We start from the raw sequence: 22,494 nt of genomic DNA, 5'->3' as shown, positions 1-22,494 counted from the left end.
ACCGCAAATTAGCCGTCTGCACGTTGATTTAATCTAATGCGTGGATAGTTTATGGTTTGCTGTTTCAGCCTCAAAACCTGGGTCAAAGAATGAGGCCGTGGTTTATTCAGACCGGGGGGGGGGGCAACTTAGAAAGTTAGCCACCGTCAAAAATCCACGGTGCAGACGAAGTTTCAGTGAGAAAGGCGTTAAGCAGGAGGGTGCCTCGAAGAGGAAGAGGTGCAGAATCTGCACTGCTCTCTCTCTCTGTCGGCGGCCCGGTTCACACGACGGGCTAAATCCTAAAATGGTTCGAGGGATAGTTTTGGGGCGGCGGAGTGTTAGGATTGTTACTTCGGTTTCTAAAACGTGGTTTATGATTCAGTTTATCCGACAACCTAGCCCTCTGAGGGTTTGTTGGATAAAACGCGTGTTTAAGGCTTGGCATATTGTGTGAACGGAGTGTAACAAAACGGATTCTCCTCTCCGGAAACTTTTTTTTTTCCACCCAAGGCCCCCAAAACATAAAACCACTCGCTTTTTAGAGAACGCGGAAAACCAGATGGGATTAGAATTCGGCTTTGCGTGCTGTATAAACTCAATCATGGTTTACCCAGTGAGGCGACTGCAGCCCCAATCCTTATGGAAAAAGACGTCCACGGGTTATGCTCGCGCCAAGCCAAGGTATGATTTACCCGAGCGCCTTGGCTGGGTTCACACGATTCCCTAATCCAGGAAAGGTAGTTTCCTCGGCCACAGCTAGCTAAATTCCCGCACCAGCTAATCCCAAACAGGCTTAATCCAAAAGCGGGTGCGTGGGAAATTTCCTGCCTCGGGGGGTATTTTAGCGCAGGTAAGGGTGCTTGGACCCCCGGAATGAACCTGTTTTGCGTAGCCGAGGCAGCTGCCCTTATCCGCGCGTGGCTTTGGGCGGTACCGGGACCGAAGCGAAGGCGAGGGAACAGGCTGGCTGCGGGCCGCGCTGGTTCTTTCTCTCGTTCTGCCTTAACCCCGGTTGCCCTCTCCTTTCCTCCCCAGCGGCGTGGCTTTGTCTCGAGCCCACTTCGAAAAACAGCCTCCCTCCAACTTGAGGAAATCCAACTTTTTCCACTTCGTCTTGGCTCTCTACGACCGCCAGGGTCAGCCCGTGGAAATCGAGCGGACGGCGTTCGTGGACTTCGTGGAAAACGACAAAGTAAGGGTCTATTTTTCTGGCCTTCTGGCTTTTTGCTTGCCTCAGCCCAACCCGCCTTATTCTGCCTTTCTTTCTTTCTTTCTTTTTTTTTTTTTTTTAAAAAAAAAATTGATTTATATGCCGCCCTTCTCCGGAGACTCAGGGCGGCTTACAATGTGCTCAGCAATAGCCTTCATCCTTTTGCAAATTTATACAAAGTCAGCTTATTGCCCCCACAACTGGATCCTCAATTTACCTACCTTAGAAAGGATGGAAGGCTGAGTCAACCTTGAGCCTGGCGAGATTCGAACCTGCAGTAATTGCAGGCAGCTGGTCTTAATAACAGGGTGCTTTAGACCACTGTACTACTAAGGCTCATTCTTTCCGCAATGAATGTAATACGATCCGTAGCGAGCAAAAAAAAAAAAAATTCCCAAAATTACAATGGCACCCAGACAGCTTCTTTCTTTCTTTTTAAATTGATCCTAGGAAGCTGCGCTCCCGAATAATAATTTTCAGTTCCCCCTCTTCCTGGGTTTCCTTTGCCAAACTAATGATTCGGCCCGGTTCGGTCAATTTCAGTCTGGAGTTTAAAAGCTACCCCTGCCTCATTCCCCAGCTAGGACCGGATTCCACGCGAATCAGGACCTACCCGAATCCCAATTGATGGGAGAGCAGCTGAGTTTGATTTCCAACTAAAAGAACTTCCCTCCCTGTTGAGCTACAGGTTGAGCGCACACCTGCAGCGCTAGTCAATTTCACCCACAGTTCAAGGCGGGCCTTGTTAATTTCAGGCATAAGCTCAGGTTGTCCCTCCCTACATCTACGTCCTTACAAAGCGGGGACAGGTCTTGTCCGAAAGAATAGGGGGGTATTTAGGACTGTAGTCTCGATTTAGCTTCTCTCTCTTTTTTAAAAAATTTGATTTATATGCCGCCCTTCTCCAGAGACTCAGGGCGGCTTACACTGAGTTAAACAATAGCCTTCATACTTTTGTATATTTTATACAAAGTCAGCTTATTGCCCCCATAACTGGGTCCTCAATTTACCTACCTTAGAAAAGATGGAAGGCTGAGTCAACCTTGAGCCTGGCGAGATTCGAGCCTACTTTAATTGCAGACAGCTGGTGTTAAATTACAGTGCCTTGTCTGCAGAGCTATCCAGGCTCCTCTTTGTGGTGGGGAGAGGGAAGGAGCGATGCAACTGGTCAGAATTTACATTTGGAGACTTGTGGCTTTCGCCTCTATGGGCTTTGCAGTTTAGTTAGTTAGTTAGTTAGTTAGTTAGCTGTTAGTTTTTAAACGGACATTTACCGGTATTCCTTGATCGGGAGTCCCGACAAAATGAAATTCAACTGTCCTATTTTCAGGGGCGGGTTTTCTTCTTTGCCTCACGCTCTTGGATATTTTTCTTTAAACAGACGCTGCTTTGCTCTGAAAAGATTGTGTCCAGTTGTGAAAAGTTTCAGAAGGAAAAAGAACTAGCCCAACAGGCTGTCTCTTCCGGGTTATTTTAGCAGGACCCAAACCACAAAATATCTCCCCTTGCATGGTATTGGCATGAAGCTCTGGCATATGCAGCCTTTGGGGAAAGGCTCTTGACAGTAAAATGTAACACTAGTTGGGAAAATCTGCCTCCTGTTCAGGAATTCTCCCTCCTGGGTGTCTTAAATCGGGACAATGTTATGTAGAGTTGTTTGGGAGCAGGAGCCCAATAGCACCAACTTTTCAGCAAACTCTTATCAATTTGCATGAGTTAACTAGCGTTAAAAAGGAATTTCCTTAAACCCAGGTTGCCATGCTACTAAGCTTCTATTGAGCTTAGAGGCTGCGATTTATGGCTCACATTAAACCTCCAACTCGTGTGTGTGGTATGTCTAGTTTATAATTCAGCATGCTGGGGGAGCTGAGCAAATTGGATTAATTGAATAAACCACAATTCAGTTTTGCATGGGTAAGCATTGACAAACACAGTTATTGGGACTTCTGAACAAGCCATAGGAAAGATGGGGATGCTGCTGTTAATTCTGTGGCTGCAAGGACTGATGAACTGAGCTTATTTCTGGAAAAACTCTAGCTGGATTCACACATCCCAGTAACTATAAAGTAGCTTGTTTAGATCTGGTTCAATGTGTTGTGCCAAGCTAGCCATTGTGATTTATAAGATACGGTTTCTAGTAGTGGCAACTCACCTTATTCACTAAATCATTAGACTAACACCATTAAGGGCTTAGTGTGGTGTGTGAACCCAGATTCTTCCTGAAACAGTTTTCCTTTCTTTTACTTCTCAGGAGCAAGGCAATGAAAAAACAAATAATGGGACACACTACAAATTGCAGCTTCTGTACAGCAATGGTAAGTCCTTCCCCAACTCACTCTCAACAAAGGGCCACGAAGGAGTAAGCTAATTATCAGGGTTAGCTTTCCCCTGACCTGGTGCCCTCCAGGTGTGAAAAAGGCAAAGCTACCTGTCAACTCCTGGTGATGTCACGGACACACCTTCGTGGTCAGGTTGTATAGTTTTCTTGGCAGCAAAATGGAAATTCTTTGCTGTTGCCTTTTCCTTTTTTAAAAACTTCTCAGTTTACATCTTGGACTTTTCTACTTGTCCTCCACCCAAACTTTTAACCAGTTCAAACTTTGCTTATCTTCTATGACCAGAGACGGGTGCTTATATACTAAAAATCACTAGAATATTTAGTTGAAGGTTCCATCATCACCTGTAACCAGTATGGGCATTATCCTGGCTGGGCATGATGGGAGGGGTGTTACAATTGTCCTCAATGTGTCTTCCAATACATCTTGGAAAGCATTAGATTGGGGAAGGGTTAATGATTGATCCTGCTGCTCTTAGGCAAGGCAATATGGAACACTGGTTTTTTTTTTTTTTAATGGTGGAGTCGGTCTCCTAGTCTCCATCAGGTGACAAATGTGAATATATGTGGGTTTTTTTAAAAAATTTGATTTATATGCCACCCTTCTCCAGAGACTCAGGGCGGCTTACAATGCGTTAAGCAATAGCCTTCATACTTTTGAATATACCTGCTTAGTAGGGCTTTCGGCCCCCCCAAGCGGTGTTCTTTTTTATACAAAGTCAGATTATTATTATTATTATTATTATTATTATTATTATTATTATTATTATTATTATATAATTTGATTTATATGCCGCCCTTCTCCGAAGACTCAGGGCGGCTTACAATGTGTTAAGCAATAGCCTTCATACTTTTGTATATTTATACAAAGTCAGCTTATTGCCCCCACAAACTGGGTCCTCATTTTACCTACCTTAGAAAGGATGGAAGGCTGAGTCAACCTTGAGCCTGGTGAGATTCGAACTTAGAGTAATTGCAGACAGCTGGTGTTAATCACAATGCTATCAGTCTGCTGAGCCACCAGGCCCTTTTATGTGTTAACATACAACTTGGTATGAATGCCAATAATTGTGCAATACATATGTGGTTTTGATATCTCCCCAGGGGTTTATGCTATAGTTTTGAACCGCTTTTGGAATGTGGGTTTAGGAAAGCTACAAAGGAAGGTGGCCCTGGGTGGAGGAATACTTACCCAGGTATTGGAGGTGGGTGTCTGGCATTATGCCTACCTCAAACGACTTGCAAAAAGCCAATAAATGAATAAAATCACCCAAAGAGCCCCTGTTGCATCTCAAGTCAATTTCAGTTTTGATGCTACTTGGCATCAGCAACACTTTTTACTGTACCAAATCCAGAGTGGAGTTTCCTTTTTATAATCAGGGATTTTTGCATTACCTTTTTTTGTTTGGAGAGCATAACAGTTACTATCCAGTAAAGAACAAGAAAAGAGTGATCACACTTTCATTTTTTCTAACAAAGGTTACCACTTTTAGAAATTTGCAGCCTGTGAGGCTGACCTTCAGCCTACCTTCACAGCATTTTATTGGAAACACTTGTCCTTCCTGACCACACCTGTTATATTCAGAGGGAGCAAAGCAACTGCTTTTCATAAAGGTTCCAACTCACAGTTCATCATTTCTCCTGAACCCTGTTCACAAATTTGGATGACTTTATATTTTTATTTTCTGGATGCCCTCTGTATTTTATATTGTTTGGGTATGTTTGAGGAGCATCACCTGGTCTCGCAACCATCAGAACCTTCGATTCCAATAAGTACTCAACAGATCAAGTGCATATATACTGTACACATCTCTCTTTGTAGGTGGGTAACTTAGTTGGTGGGTAACATCATACCTACCTACCTTGTTTAAGTATGATTTACTAAATACGTTTCAGTTCCAGTAACACACTGATCCCTAAACTATGGCTTACAAAACACAACAATTGGATTTATAGAATACACTAAGTAACAAAGAAATAAATCACAGTTTGGGTTAGTACAGTCTGTAGAACGTAAGCAGAGAAAGAATGGATAGTGAATCTATTAGTCATGGTTCAGTTTGATAATTTCAGATGTGGGACTAGATGATTTTGAACCAGGAATGGCAAAAGATTAGATCCAGATGTAATACTTGGATTGGAGCCAATGAAATCAATGAGGCTTAAATTGGTGGTGAATAACCTAAGCTCCATTGATTGTAATGGGTCTATTTGAAGCAGCACCTAGCCAATTTTGGTTGATCTTAGAAATTAAGTGGACTGGAGATGAGAGACGTCTTGGGAATTCTGAAGCTGTTTTCAAGACTGGGAATGAACAAATAAACAACTTTTGGAAAAAAGCAGTGACCATGTTGGTAATTACCGAGAATGCTTCATGAAGGCAGTCCTCCTTGATTTAAGGGCAATTTTATTTTTAACTATTCCAAGTATGACTTAGTTTGGATCCAATGACATATTATTAATTTATTAAAACATGGTAAGGCAGCCTGCCTACATTTTGAAGGCCTCCTGATTTATTCTGCTGAATGTCACATTTGCCCCAAAGAGTCCTGCTTAGAGGTCACCATGGAAAAATGGGAGAGGGAAGGAAGAAGGGAAAATTGGAGTGGAAAGAAATGCGGGCTGATAAAGATTGTTAGAAAAGAATGAGTTATTGATATACAGCAACTATCCTTTAGTCTTGATTATATCTCCTAGAAGTTATGATTATCATTTACTGAATATGGATGGTCCAGATTGTGGAAGATAGATGTGATGCATCATGAAGGTGTCTGTATATGAATGCTATGTGTATATGCTTTAGCATCATGTGCTTTGGTGTCTCCTTCCCTAAACAGCTTACCTGTGAGAGAAGGCAGCCTATAGTGGGGAACAAATCCTTTGAAAGAGTCCCTTCTCTCATCCTTTTTTCTTTCTATTCCCTGTAGGTGTCAGAACTGAACAAGATCTATTTGTCAGACTCATTGATTCAGTCACAAAACAGGTGAGATTTCTGCTCCCATCCTTTAACCTCAGCCTATCTGTGTTTCTTATTATTCAGAGAAATAGTCATCATACCTTATCAGGGATAGCTTGTATCTTCCATGAAGGCTGCTTCAAGGAAGGCTTGGAGACTTCACTTGCAACATGCAAATCGATGCTTTAGGTCTGGCGCTATTTTTTTGATCACATTGGAATTGCATCTCCCAGGATCCCAGTCTGTAAATGGAGAGGACACAGTCAGAGAAGGTTGTTCTTGAAGATTTGCAATTCCTCATCCTGTTTTTATTTTCAGATTGATAAATCACAGCGGAGAAAAGATTGTCTTATTTGTTTTAAACTGACTCGCCCATATTCTCCACTTCTTTATAGCCGATCGCCTACGAAGGACAAAACAAGAATCCAGAAATGTGCAGAGTTCTGCTCACCCATGAAGTTATGTGCAGGTAAGACAATGTGGTCTATGGGGAATCTCAGTCATCCAGGTCATGGTTGTCCCAAAGGTGCACACCTTTGGGTAAGACAATGTTTTTCCTTTACGTTCACGGAAGCGGCATGTGACAATCACACTCTAGTAGCTAAACAGGCCTACATGCTGCTGTTGCTGAGATTTTTGAGGTGGAAAAGAAATGGGAGATATTTGGATGAAAGCAGTGGTGAAATGTAAAATTTGTTACTACTGGTTCTGTGGGCGTGGCTTCATGGGGGGGAAATGTGACGGTGGGCGTGGCCAACTTTTTTTTTTTTACTTTTTTAAAGCATTTTTTACAACCTATTCGGGTGAATAGGTTGTAAAAGAAAAGGCTTTGACGATCGCGTGGCACAGCTGTGATTCTCAGAGCCTTTTTTTTTACCTTTTAAAAGCAGGAAGTAATGACACCCAGGTGGATGGGCGGAACCTTATTGCTACCGGTTCTCCAAACCACTTGCCACAATTGTTACCGGATCACCTGATCTGGTCCGAACCGGGAGCATTTCACCCCGGATGAAAGGGTGATGAACAATTTTCACCAGTGTGAAGGCTAATTATCCAGTCAAGGAGATGAGAAGGTCACCTCATGAAGCAAAATCTGGAAGCGTTTTTAATTAATGCTCTAAATAATTTTTTTAAAAAACATAATATTTGGGAAGACGGCAATGGATCCGCCTTCTCTCTGTTCAGCCTGGCATTCGCTGGCTTTTAATGTCCATTGTTCAATTGCGGCTTTGCCTTATTTGCAGACCAAATCCATTATAGCTTGTTCAAAAAAAAAAAAGGATAATGAAACTTGGCTTAGTGTTATGCGTCAGCCTTGCCTCTAAATTTCTTGGACAGGAAAGAAAAGGCGCACCCAAATGGACATTCCAGCTTTTTGTTGTTGTATTTTTTTTAAATCAAGGAATATTTCCAACAAAGTAGGAAAAGAAAATAAAGGGATGCAACTTCTAGAGCAGGGGTCTCCAACCTTGGCAACTTGATGACTTGTGGACTTTAACTCCCAGAATTCGTCAGCCAGCTTTGCAAAGCTGGCTGAGGAATTCTGGGAGTTGAAGTCCACAAGTCTTCAAGTTGCCAAGGTTGGAGACCCCCGTTCTAGAGTGCTCTGGCTGGCCTGGCCTGCAATAGTAGCAATTCAGCCAATTTCTCCCTTTTTAAAGATTTCCTGAGAACGGGGGGAAAATTCCAGAGAAGGGCTGGAACACTAGATAATATTTAGCCAGATGATCTTAAGACCTGGGAATGTTCACCCAACTCTTGGCTGGAGGTTCTGCTCTCTTAAGGGACTGGGATTTTTCTAACGAGAAGGTTTAATCCATATTTTCCTGAACTTTAGCTATTTAACTTTCCCAACTCCAGCTTCTCAATCAGTTTATACATCTCTGCATACAAGTCTAAAGTCACATGAAGACGGCAGTCCTATCCTATCACCTTTGTCTTATAGTGTCAACAATTGCAGAGTGTTGTCCTTTGTCAATGTTGCCCCAATTTAACAAGGGATGAGTATGCTTGCATTTAATGCAACAATGGGGCAGTTATATCCTATGCATGTCACTCAGAAGGAAATTCTGCAGGGCTCAATGCAGTCGTATTCGGGTAAGTGATATATACTGAAACAAATCAACAAATAAGAAATAAATACTGGGTAGCTTTAGCTATAACTACATTTTACTTTTTTTCCTCTTCTTGTTAGCATGGCATCTGAACTATCATATAGAGGTAGTCCTCGTCTTACAACAGTCCCTTTAGTGACCATTCAAAGTCACAACGGTGCTGAAAAATGCGGCTTATGACCGCTTTTCACACTTACGACCTTTGCAGCATCCCCAGGATTGTGTGATCAAAATTCAGATGCCTGCCTGGCAACTGACTCATATTTATGACCGTTGTTGTATCCCAAGATCATGTGATTGCTTTTTGCAACCACCTGACCAGCAAAGTCAAGGGGGAAGCCAGATTCACTTAACAACCATGTTGCTAACTTATCAACTTGCAGTGATTCACTTAACAACTGTGGGAAGAAAGCTCGTAAAATGGGGCAAAACTCACTTAACAAATGTCTCACTTAGCAACATAAGTTTTGGGCTCAATAATGGTCATAGGTTGAGGACTGCCTGTACAATGAATCTGTTAGTTTTGTGATGGTGAACCTATGGCACGCGTGCCGGAAGTTGCATGCAGAGCCATCTCTCTGGGCATGCAAGCTGTTGCCCGTTTGCACTTCCAGGTTTTGGTGCATTGGTTAGCTGGTCTTCACCTGCGTGGGAGCGCTGGAAACCGGAAGAGCATCCGCCCTGTGCCCATGCATGCGCCGGGAAGATGATCTTCCAGTTTCTGGCACGTGCATTCGCATGGCAAGTTGGTCTTCGCGTGTGTATATGCAACAGAAACTGGAACACCAGCTGGCTGGTGCAGATGTATGTGCCGGAAACCAGAATATGCATCTTCCCGGCGTGCGCATGTGCACCAAGCATTTGCTCTTTTGGTTTCCGGCACACACGCGAGCTCCCATTTTGGCACTCGGTGCCGAAAAGGTTCGCCAACACTGTGTTAGATAATACAGTTCTAAATAGTTCTCTGCAGAAATCTCTCCTCCTCCTCCTCTTCATATAAACTGTTTCTCACTGCAGAACTTTGCAAACAGGATTATTCATACATCGTGTTGAACCATAATGCAGCTGATTTGATTTGGATTATCTCAGCTGGTGAATTTAGCGTTTCTATTTTATAAACTAAGGAATATGGTGTAGCAAAACCCAACAGATTGGAAGTTAGGTAACATGGCGAACTCACGCTTAGCACAAATGTGTGAACGCACACACTATTTCCAAGAACAAATTCATGCAAGCCAGGCTTGCATCCATTTTCTCCAAGCCTCCCAATGGTTAATCATGTGCTTCCCTTACTAAATTTTATTTAACAAAAAAGGAGGTTATTTAAATACATTTTCCTCCAACTCAGTTAAGAGCCTCCTGACCTGCCATAACATCTAACCTGCTGATCTTGGAAATGTGTGATTCAATGTTATGCAAACCCATTTTGCATGATTGGCCACCCAGAGTCGCTCAACAGTGAGCTGGGCAGCATAAAAATTAAACAAATAAATATTAGGATCTCTTTCAGTCTGGCTTTAAACTTAAGACAGTTTTGCGTCCCTCCAGAAAATAGGTAGAATCAGGGCCGGATTTAGATGAAAAGAGGCCCTAGGCTATTCCACTTATGAGGCCCTTTCACCTATAGTGAAAGTGTAATTTTAATTTTGCTAACAATTTGAATGTAGGCCCCTCTTGATCTTGAGGCCCTAGGCTGAAGCCTAGTTAGCCTATAGGAAAATCCGGCCCTGGGTAGAATATATTCTGTTTGGTTCTGCTAGTACAGTGATGGCTAACCTTTTCTGGACTGAGTGCCCAAAGCACGCACGAACTCCCAAAATGCAATGCGTGCATGTCCCTGTGCATGTGCCCCCCACGCATGCCTGTGCTCCACATGCACCCCACCCCGTGCATGTGTGCATGGCCCCATGCATGTGTCATGCCCCCACACATGCATGCTCCCACACATGCACGACCCCCCCACACATGTGTGGCAGAGACCCAAAGGCTAACTGGCTGCAGGAGGCACACATGCATGTGTGTGGAGCTGAACTGGGGTGACGGCTTATGTGCCCACAGAAAGGGTGCTGTGCACCACCTCTGGCACGCGTGCCATAGGTTCACCATCATGGTGCTAGAATCTCAATGTCTTTTGGATTGTCTAGTTGGAATGGAACTTGGAGAACTAAAAGAGGCTGTTTCTTGAGGCTGTTTCTGTGTTTTGGGGGGGGGGCATGATTTCATAAGATGCTATCAAGGGAATCTCTCATATGTTTTTATATGGCTCTGATGCCCTGAAAATTCCAGCTTGTCCCTCTGCTTTTTAACACACATGCAAAAGCACTAAGAGACATTGTTAGGAGCTGGGGGATTTGATGCCCCCAAATGCTGATCCTACCCAGCTCACTCCATCAGACGTTTCCAAGTCAATGTCTGATGTTAGAAATGGACTAGCTGAGGACAAACAAATGGAAATTTAATCCAGACAAAACAGTGGTGCCTTTTGTCAATCAAAAGGTTGCCGAGAGAATAGGGAATTCAAGCTGCAGTGGATGATGGCATGATGTTTTCTTTGTAGACTGAAGTTTTCAGTTGGCTATTCTGGGGATTTTGCTCTGAATCTGAAGGTTCGGGTTTGATGATGGGCAAGAATGTATTTGCAGTTAAAGCTAGTGCATCCTTTCCTGGATTTGTCAAATGAAATCAGAGTAACATGTATGACTTAACTCTCCTATTTGGTAGAATTTTTCTTATTGATTTTTGTGTGTGTATATAGCACAATTAGAATTTTAAAGTTATGTAATGGTTGCTCTTGTTTTATCTGTATTTTGTTGTCAATATCCCATGGCACTATCGTTATTGAAAAGGAGAGCTACAAGTTTAATAACTGACTATTAAGATAAAGATTTCTAGTTGACTAGGAGCAGAGAGAGCAAATTCTCGGCCTTAGCTGTCCAAAATCTAAACTTCGGCCAAAATGAAAAACAATTTTGGGGAAATTATTTCTTACCTCATTAGCTGAACTATATTTTCAGTGCTCACAATCTACTCACGCACAATTTCAATAAAACTAATTTATCAAGTGAAGCATGCTTAAATTGTCTGTTTTAAATTAGTGTAATGATATCAGAGGATGAGTGATGAAAACACACAAAATGGATGCCAGTAAAAAGGTTAGCTCTCCTTTGAAATGAACTCAACTTTTGGTGATTTCAGGCAGGTATTTATCTCCTTAGATAAAGGAGAATATTTGTAGCTCAGGGTTGAAATGAAAGGTCCTTGGTGCTCTCTGAGCTTGGTTGTTTTCTTGAAGACATTTCATTACCAAACTAGGTAACATTATCAGTGTTTGTGATGATGTTACTTAATTTGGGTAATGAAACATCTTCAAGAAAACAATCAAGCTCAGAGAGCACCAAGGTCAACAGGTTTCTATATAGCAGAAACAGTATCCCATCTCCTTTCAGAATATTGTTTTTCAGCTTCCTCCCAGTATATTTTACTTAACCTTGAGATTTCTCCTATCCACGTACTAATCAGCTCCAACCTTTCTTAGATACCCAAATCAGCATTTACCTAATTGCTGCTATGTAACTAGGTATCAAATCCCATTGGAGAGTTAAACCCATCTTTAAATCATTTTCACTGAGCTTAATTTAGTGTTTTGTTTTTTTAAGAAGTAGCAAACAAAAGAAAGTTTGTTAAGACTTCGCTAGACTTAAACAAACCTATTTTGTTTTAAATGCCCTCCAAAACTGAAAAAAAAAAAAAAGAGGGGGGGGGAACAGAAAGAAATTGGCCAAAAAAGGAGGCATAACTATTTTGATATTATTCTGTCTGGAAACTAAATAAAATAAAATGCAGCTGTTAGTTGGAAAAAATTAGTTCCTTTATGCAGTGGTAAATATGATACTTCATGGGTTCAAGATTTAGCTCTATGAAATTAGCAATTAATTTGTGCCTTCTTTAGACACAATATTCATATTTTGCATTTTACTTGTTGACTTCTGGAGAAAGTTGGCCCAGTTTTAGAAACAGAGATGCTTTTCCTAAGAACGCTGCAACATAAGCATAATTTTATAGCATGATTAGAAAACAAGGAGGGAAGAAAATTCAGAAAGCATCATTTTTCTTAGAATACCAAACTGAGGCGGGCATTTTCCCTTCAGAGATTTATGATTATGTGACAGGCTGCACAAATGCTATTCTATTCTATTCTATGCACATAGTTAGTGTAAGACCTGAACTTTATAATTATATATAAAAAAATTGTTAGCTGGAAGGTATCTTGGTTTATAAATCAGCTAAGAAACATGATACTCTTTTCAGGAGATACAACAACTTGGTAGAATCAATAAGACAACTTGATTTGAAATCACCTTACTTGGATAGTATTCATAATTATTAATTTGTTTATTTTCTTTTACACATTATCGCATATCTTAGCTTTGGACTTAAGTAAAAAAAAAAAACACTTCGAAGTGAAATTAATCTTGACATTATTTTTTGGCACCACAATCGGATTTTGCTACGGGCAGATTTCAGTGGTGCATCAATTTTTAAAGCTGATAGTTTAGTCTGCATTTGTATAACAGTATATCAAAATTGAACGTACCACCCTTGCTGCTAAAAGCGGATGCCCATTGTCTTGCAATGACAGACCGTTCTTATCAAGCCTCCTTGGAAAATAAACATCTTTTTGATTTGACATATAGTACGCTGTGACTGTTCTGCTTGGGTGCAGACAAGTGTATCCAGAATCCCTACATCTTTTTCCGTGTGACAGATGCGAGTCTGGGAAGAATGTTGTCTAAATATTTATGCAGATGCAGTGATGTGTCACTGGTAGAAAAAGGAAAAAATCTCTGTTTCACAATAATTAGCGTTCTCGTTTAGCATTTCCGTGGTGGAGCCGAGCTGTTCGTGTTATTGATGGCTGCCTCTAAGTCAGTTCATGCTCTCCGATGTCCCACTGATTCTAATGAAACTCCCATCTGAACAAAACTAGGTAGCATGGAGACACTAAGATGCATCGGGCCGCGATGCTTTCTTCAAGGAGCAGAATATGGGTGCATATTCTTGGTTTGTCAGATGGATATAAATAAAAACAAGGCATCTCCCCTGGAATAATCCTTTCCCCTTTGCTTGCCAAGTATTTGCAAGATGCAAACGGTGCATCCTTCGTTCAGCTGTTGCCAGAAGCCTCTCTGCCCTTGATGCTTGGGGGTGGGGGGGGGTGAAAAGGTATTATAATGTGAACAGAAGTAGTCTCGAGGCCTACAGCTGGCTAATAACAGAGTTGCATTGAGCGCAAGTGAGACCCACAGCTGTGACTTTCGCCACGAGGCTCAGACTAGACAGCAGCAGACAGAATCGGCTGAGCCAGTCAGCCAGCGAGCTTTAGGTCTTTATTGGCCAGATGGTGTGAATTTAGACACTTTTGTTATGCAATGCCAGGGAGGAGTTGAGGAGAAGAAAACAAAACAAAGGCCACCATGCTGGGGGCTTATTTCGGTTTGAAATTAGAGACAGATTTTTTTTTTTTTAAGTTGAAAGCTGAATTTTAAAACCTTTTTTTTCCCGGAAGGGGGAAAAAATGTAAAACTTTCTTTGAGCAACGGAGATTTCTTGGACATCCTGGTTCTTCACATTATACTTTGTGTAGTCCTGGGCGTGTGTATAATAGCCTGCTGTTAAAACACAATATTACACCATTAAAAAAATAATAATCTAGAATTTATTAATATTTGCTTTAATAAAGCAAAAGGTTGACATGAGGTTCATAATCCAGATAGAGATTGGTCCAGTGAAGGTGTCCATTAAATCTTCATCTGGAAACTGGGTCACCTTCTCCAACCCTGCAACTTACAGTAGCGGCCAAAATTGTAGAAACCTTTTGAGAAAAGTGTATTTTTGAGGTTTGATGGCTAATAACACCACTTTTTTTTATTTGGAGTTTCAAGATAATCCTATTCCACTGCTGGAATGGTCTGAGAATAGCCCAGACCTTAACCCAATTGAAAAATCTATGGAGCCGATTAAAGAAACTTGTTAGTTAGAAGCGACCCAGCAATAAAACCCAGTTAATAGAAACAATCATTCAATCAATCTTGGTTTCACATTGTAACAGCTGCAGAACTAAAAGACTTAGTTCACTCCATGGGAAGACGTTGTAAGGTCGTAACTCATGCTAAAGGTTACCAAAATAAGTATTAACTGACATGGTGATAATTTTTGTATATCTCGTTTTTTCTACGTGTTTCACTTTTCTTATACTGTAACTGCTATTCTAATAGCAAATCCTTCATAAAAGTTATTACATTACATTCTTGATTATCTTTCCATTAATATATAATTTTATGGGACTACTCCAAAAAAACAAAAGTGGTGTTATTAGTTAGTTTTAGAAAATACACTTTTCCCAAAAGGTTTAAACAATTTTGGCCACTACTGTACAGCAGCTAAGCTTAGAAATGAAGAAAAGAACCTGCTTAATATTGGCTAGATTCATATATTCACAAACATTTGAATTTATATCAACCATGATTTACTAACCAAGTCTGAACAGACTAGAGTGATGTTAATATTTGGAAAACAACTTATGTTTTCCAAAGAACAGATCGCACCTTCGAGGTAGCAATGGTTTGCTTAGCCATGCTCCATAATGGTTGAGCCAACACAACACAACACAACAAACCTAAGATAAGCAAACTAGATTATGTCTTAGCTCAATGCGTGCAGCCTGTCTGAAGCTTAGAAAGATGTATGAATTCATGGCTAAGAGTAGCTGGCTAAGGGTCTCCAGAATTTCATGATGGGTTTTTCACAATCTTTCCTGCACTACCAGGGATTGAAGGCTGGCATCAACGCATCATTTAGGTCCTTATATAAGAGGAGACATCATGTACCTCGAAGGACAGACACAGATCATATGAGGCTCATAACTCTGTGAGAAGATGGGCAGTCAAATAAATAAATAAATAAATTACATACATACATACATACATACATACATACATACATACATACCTTTCCATGCAATATGGCCAAGCTATGCTAATGCAAGGCTTGAACTGGGCAAGGATTCAGAAAACTATTATGAACCTCATCTATACTCATGAATGAAGGTGAATATACATGTCCCAGGATCATGTTTCAGGATTCAATCTGGGTTGGTCACCGAGACCAGAGGCTTTGTGTTCCGAGCTTTTGGACTCGTGCTGGAGCCCATCCTCAGGAAACTTCTCTCCAGCTACAGACAAGTTCCCTGAGGATGGGCTCCAGCATGAATCTGAAAGTTCAGAAGACAAAATGTCTGGTCCCGGTGACCGATCCCAATTGGACCCTGATAGAATTTTTTTTATTTTTTTTATTTTAATTTGATTTATATGCCGCCCTTCTCCGAAGACTCAGGGTGGCTTACAATGTGCTCAGCAGTAGCCTTCATCCTTTTGTATATTTATACAAAGTCAGCTTATTGCCCCCACAAACTGGGTCCTCATTTCACCTACCTTAGAAAGGATGGAAGGCTGAGTCAACCTTGAGCCTTGGCGAGATTCGAACCCTGCAGTAATTGCAGGCAGCTGGTCTTAAGCAGCTTAATAACAGGGTGCCTTAAACTCTTGTACTACCAAGGCTCTTGGTAGAAGAAAAGTTTCACTGAATAATCCCAATCCATGAAAAGCAAATTAACATTCTTCTTCACAGAGTGTTGAGCCTGATATCATCTGTGTCTGGGCTTCGTGTTACATGATGTTTCCTCTTCTAGTGTGTGTGTGTGTGGGTGTGTGTGTCAATTTTTTCAACTTTCAATTTCCAAACATTAGGGGTACTCAAAAGTTGTGACATGCTTTGGGGATTGTAAATATTTTTTTTGTTACTTTAATATAATTTAGATGTGCTTCGTAAGCAACTACATAAATATCAGGGGTGAAATCCAGCAGGTTCTGACAGGTTCTGGAGAACCGGTAGCGGAAATTTTAAGTAGTTCGGAGAACCGGCAAATACTACCTCTGGCTAGCGCCAGAGTGGGGTGGGAATGGAGATTTTGCAATATCCTTCCCCCAAGAGTGGGGAGGGAATGGAAATTTTGCAGTATCCTTCCCCTGCCATGCTCACCAAGCCATGCCCACAGAACCTGTAGTAAAAAAATTTGGATTTCACCACTGATAAATATGATGACTTTTAAAACATTTTATTTGCTTCATTTGGGACCTAAAGTATGCTTTGCATGCTAATGTTTCAATCCCTGGCAATGCAGAGTTTGCGTACCCAGCCATTGTGACTTTGTAAGCCATGGTTTATAATTTAGTCTGCCCTGTTCAAATTGGCTTTCATAATCTAGAGCCATAAGACGGTGGAATAGGCTTAGGTTGACCATCACTCATTATGTCCAAGCAGAAGGTTTGAACTGTCCCATAGGCCATCTGGTGAACATTGTTCCCATTATAATATTGAGTACTGTAAATTATGGTAATTATTTATACATGCACATATTTAACAATAGTTGGAATCCCTAACCATTTCTGATTGCTGGGTCCATTTGGAATATGGCAAACCTGTTTTGACTCCTTTAACAAGCTTTTCAGTGCTTTGTGATAGACTAGACCAGGAAACCAGAGATATGAATGTTGATACCACTTTTATTGGAAGTAACAGAAATTTACGAGTCTGAATATGCTTCCCCACCACCTATATCTTTACGATAATAACTAAGGAAGGTCAAGTCTGAGATGTTTCTTAAATTACGTTTCTGCCCCAGACAGACTCAGATTTATTTTATCTGACTATTGTCTTGTTTGTGTCTCCTCTTCCTGTTCCTCAGGGTTATTCCTATTGCCAGTTACATTTCTGGAAGGATTGCCCATTTATATAAAAGAGCTGATTTGAGAGGTATAACCAATCACACGCCTTCAATTTCCCAAAATGCTATGTGTTTTGGCAATGATCATCTCATATTACTATTGACTGTCCCAGCTCCCCCTTGTCCTGTTTCTGGTCATGTAAATTAAAGAGTTTCCACGACTGTCCTTTAAATTTCTAAGAAGGGTTAGTAGGAATACTAAGGAATCCGAGGTATTCTTGCCCCTTCTTTTTTTTAAAAAAAGAAAAATTAAAAATTCAGTTGTGGTAGGAGTTGGTATGCGCTAAGAGAGGTATCTGTATTCCCAGGCTTAGAGGTTGCATTCACTCAATACATTAAGTTGGGTAGCTTTAACTTTTCTTTAAGCCTCACTGTATTACATGAATCCAATTAGTGGTGATTAATTTATAATTTAATGTATGATCCAAATTCAGAATATATAGTAGCACATGAGAATGTAAACTTTTGGCATTTATCCATGTATTTAATGTCTAATTTCTTGTGGTTTGCTATTTAAATGCCTAGATTAAATTCTACCCCTTCAGCAATAATCTCAGTTTGGTGGAGATTGGCGTCTTCTCTGATACTCTTTAACGAAGGGGAAACATCGGGCCATCATGGCTTCGGCCAGGTCTACCCAGTGTGAAGAAGAAACATGCCAGCAGTTTGGGGAGTGGCATCAAGCTGGCCATACCCACCCAGTTGGCCACGCCCACCCAGTCGGCCACGCCTGGCCGGTCCCCTGAGGTCAACCACAGCCCTGATGCGGCCCTCAATGAAATTGAGTTTGACACCCTTGTTTTAGCACCAGGACTGTGGATGGCTAGGAAGCAGTGTTGAAGCTGCTCTTTAGCAGAAGCCTATTATCTATGACACTCCCCAGTTAATGTGGTTTGTGCACTTTTATCAGTAAAAAAAAAAATTCATTAGCACGAACCACCCAATGCCTTTAAATTAAGGTAAGTGAGTAGAAAATCCCCCAAAAACAATTATGTAGCACTATATGTTATAATTACTGAATTCTTTTTCCTTTTGTGCTATTTCCTCATCAGTCGTTGCTGTGAAAAGAAGAGCTGTGGAAACCGTAATGAGACTCCCTCAGATCCCGTGATCATTGATAGGTAGGAGACACAACCTCAATTCTTTTTTTTTTAAAGAAAGCTATCAAAAAGTCCTACTTGTCGTATTCCTTGCAGCTGGACACGTTCAACTATCTTGACAGTGTATGTAAAATATTGTTAATGCCATATTTTTGCAAAATGTTCTCGAAATGTTTGGACTTTCTTTAGAGGAAGGTCTGCATATTATTGCTGAGATTGTGGTTGGTCTTGTTGTTACATAAGATCCCCCAGTTGCCTGTTTAAAGCTTGCCAAAATGTTCCTTTCATGAAAGTATCACAAATGTTCTCCATTCAATGAAAAATAGTATCCAGAGGAAATTGTCTATCGGAATAGTCCTGCTAGTTCATATGTGCTGTATGGTTGAATAATGAAGTTGCGGTCATGTTCTTGTGGGAAACATGTTAGCCAGGTTTGAAATCCTCAGTACCTAGAGCTGTAATAGATTTTTGCATAAACTATTGCATATTCACATTTGTTGGTACTTGAAACCAGAGTAACTTTTTATGCACTGGGAAAATGCAGTCCTAAGATAAAAACAGAGAATGCTTTTTCATGTTTTGCTCTTACTTGAGGCATGGTAGGTAAGAAAAATCTAAAACTATTGAAGCCCCAAATGGTGCATGCATCTGTGCTTTAATGCACACTAGGGATATAGAAGAAATCTACCACAGGTTTAAGAATGAAATGGGTGTAGCACAAGCAGAATAAATGCATATGAACTGTTGGTGTTTGTAATTCTCTTTTCAAAAGCTTCGTAGAAAATGGTGTACGTTTGGAGGAGATGTCTAGAGACAAATCTTCTCTAAATGATCTGGAGAAAGTTTCCTCTGAAATTTTATCCATGATTAAAAGCAGCATACAAAAGAAAACGACTGCCCGATACCATAGTTTTGTATAAAGCCTGCATTTGTTTTCCAGAGGGCAGAAAAGTGTATCATCAGCTGGAGAATTGATGGAGAGCCTCAGAAACTCAGTCTAAGCTGAGATTTGATTTCTTTCTAAATTTATGTGTTCATTTGCAAGCTTCCTTCCTTCTATTTTCATATTTGTTTGAAACCCACCCGGAAAAAAAAAAGTTTGCACATATCTTAGTGCATGTTTCATCTAGCATAAATATTTTTGGGTTTGCAGTTTTGTTTGCCATTCACAGTTTTTCAAACAATTTACCTAACATATTCTATTTGTAGACTTGTTCATGAATATGAACCAGGCTTCTCTGAAAAATTCGTTGTCATAATATTGTGGGAGAAATTTAGATGGCCTACGTTGCGTGATATTAAACTAAAAGTCCTCTTCAGCTCACGATTTGGGCCAGATGTCTTAGAATCACATACAACTCCTGGATTAGGAGCCTTGCAGGGAACCTTAGATCAGGGGTCTCCAACCTTGGCAACTTTAAGACTTGTGGACTTCAAGTCCCAGAATTCTTTCATAATCTAGAGCCATAAACTTTGCTGGCTGAGGAACTCTGGGATTTGAAATCCACAGACTTAAAGTTGCCGAGGTTGGAGACCCCTGCCTTAGATAACCCCAACTTATTAATTTATTCATGAAATTTACAGTATATGGCCACCGATCTCATGAAAAAGTGGTTCCGGGTGGCCTAAATAAGACTATAAAACAATTAACCTATTCATTTTTTTAAAAATTAAAAGGTTAAGAGAGGACAGCAGATTTTAACAATAATGGAGCCTCACTATTCCTTTATAATTAATGAAATATCACTATGATGGGAAAAAGCAATCAAGACTTGCCTGCTAATTACCAGCATATCAACTTCTTAAGTATAATAAGTCAGCTTTATGCCAAGCACTTATATAATAAATTGTCCAATTGGGTCAGTTCAGGGTATGTTTGGCAAATAAACAGGCAGGTTTTAGAGTGGGGCAGCCTTCCTTAGGCCACATCCTTATATTTCAACGTCAGACCACAATATTTATGTCAGCCAGGTTTGGTATTATGTACCACATTCATCAACTTCAGGGCTACACAGAGGTGGGCTTCAAAAATTTTAGCAAGGGGTTGTCTGCCCAGTTGCTGGGTGGGTGTTAAGGATATTGTTGTTGTGTTACCAACCAGCAGAGTGTAGAGCACAGAGAAACGTTGCTGAGAGCAATGAATAAGAGATGTGCAAACCGGTTTATCAAAAGTTTACTTTATAGTGAAAAAACAATCTCATAGTCTTTAAATCAATCCAAGTCTTTGCCAGTTAAATCAGTCCAGTGATACAAAAATCTTCTTACCACACAAACAGTTGTTGGTTAGAATAACAAACTCACTCTGGTTCACAAACCACGATGGTAGTAGATCCATCCAACGATGACAGCACAATGATAGCAACTCCACACACTATGGTAGCTTATCATCAACTGAGTACTTTACAGTACCTTTCTTAAATACGTTCACAACCAGTGATTATCTAATTACAGCATGACTCAGCATTACAATGAATCAGCAGTAAAACTTTAAAGTCACACAATACACATTCATATTAAAGTCACAGAACATATATATTGCCTGGACGACTTGTTAGGCTCAAACCATATCCTAACAGTGGGCGTGGGCTTGTCGGCCTCCTGCACCACAGCAGGTGGGAGATGCATTTTTGCCCTCCCCGGGACAGGGAGACTTTTCTTGAGCCTCCGGGAGGGCAAAAACGGTCTCCCCAGGCTCTGGTGGCCCTCAGAAATGGGCCAGTTTCCAGCCTTCCCAAACTTCCAGTAGGCTTGTTTTTCACCCTCCCTGAGCCTCTGTGTGCGCCCTGAACTTACCTGCATCCAGAACAGGCCACGTGGGGACTCCTGGGAGAGGCAGGGTGGGCAGGGCCAGCCATGAGTGGGATTTGGGGGTTCTCCGAACCGCACAGAATCTTAGCTAGAGGTTCTCCTGAACCCCTGCAAACCCCCAGCTGCCCACCCCTGGGGCTACACTTGCTCTCATTTCCAGAATAAAATCACGGGTAAATTCATGCATGCCACAAAAGATAGATAGTTAATTCTGTTAATGTTCAGATGCCATGGGAGCTTCAGTGTAAAAGTTTGTTGCGGCACCGAAAGCCGCTATATTAAAGAAATTCCAAATTAAAGAAGAATAAGACAGGAATGCATTTAGCCTCCCATGTTTTTCCATTAGCACATAACCCCTCTTGTGGCCGAAATAAATAATTTGGAACATCACCCCCGACTCTAAAGTAGCTAATAAACACATTGTAATCTTATTGCATACAGATGATGTAGTGCTTCAATCACAAGCAGCGGCTGGCGTATCCTAGCCATTTTTTTCCCTCTTAAGAAAGCACTTGAGATTACATTAAAATAAAATTCTTAATAAATGTTTTAGCAAAGTGACCTAAAATACATGCTCAGGGTGGGGGTGGGGATCAGGCAATACAACAAAGCTTGAGTTTTTCCAAGTGCCTTCAAACACAAAGCCATGAAAATTACGTACAGTGGTACCTCTGTGTTCATTAGTTCCAGTAGGTGTGAAAACTACTAAAAAGGATGAGTCTTGACCAAGTCACGTGACTTACCATGTGACCCTTTGTTTTAGCTGGGAAGAACTTTCTGTCTGTCCCTTTTCCTAAGTCAGCGACTTTCCCAGCATGGCCGACCTCCTGTCCACCCACTGTGGCTATCCCTCTCCTTTTGGAGAGAGCTTCCCAGCATGGCCGACTTCCTGTCCATTCTCCGCAACCATCCCCCTCTTCCTATCACAGTGCATCCAATACTAAACAAACACCAAGTACCGGGACAGCATTTTCATGTCAAAATGTGTCGAGTACCAAATTTGATGAGTTTTGAAGCAGTCAAGTAGAGAGGTATCACCGTAATTCAAAATGCATTTCTGTCTGTTATATTATTATTTTCCATTTCATTTCATTCTATTCCATCTATTCTGTTCTGTTCTGTTCTGTTCTGTTCTGTTCTGTTCTGT

General features: G+C 41.0%; 1 protein-coding gene across 1 annotated transcript in view; it reads left to right on the top strand.

Annotated features, from left to right (window-relative positions):
• The window catches only part of EBF2 (EBF transcription factor 2), a 272,712-nt gene that overhangs the window by 5,651 nt on the left and 244,567 nt on the right, over positions 1–22,494 (top strand). The window contains exons 2-6 of the mRNA XM_070952594.1: positions 1,018–1,174; positions 3,444–3,507; positions 6,455–6,510; positions 6,879–6,952; positions 18,492–18,560. Coding sequence (XP_070808695.1) covers positions 1,018–1,174; positions 3,444–3,507; positions 6,455–6,510; positions 6,879–6,952; positions 18,492–18,560 — 420 coding nt within the window. The remainder of the gene's footprint in view (positions 1–1,017; positions 1,175–3,443; positions 3,508–6,454; positions 6,511–6,878; positions 6,953–18,491; positions 18,561–22,494) is intronic.

Source organism: Pituophis catenifer, unplaced genomic scaffold (assembly GCF_029215685.1).
Source record: "Pituophis catenifer annectens isolate HBS135680 unplaced genomic scaffold, rPitCat1.0.hap2 SCAF_12, whole genome shotgun sequence".
NCBI lineage: Eukaryota > Metazoa > Chordata > Lepidosauria > Squamata > Colubridae > Pituophis > Pituophis catenifer.
Note: the sequence above shows the minus strand (reverse complement) of the source record. Positions and strands in the feature narration are given on the sequence as shown.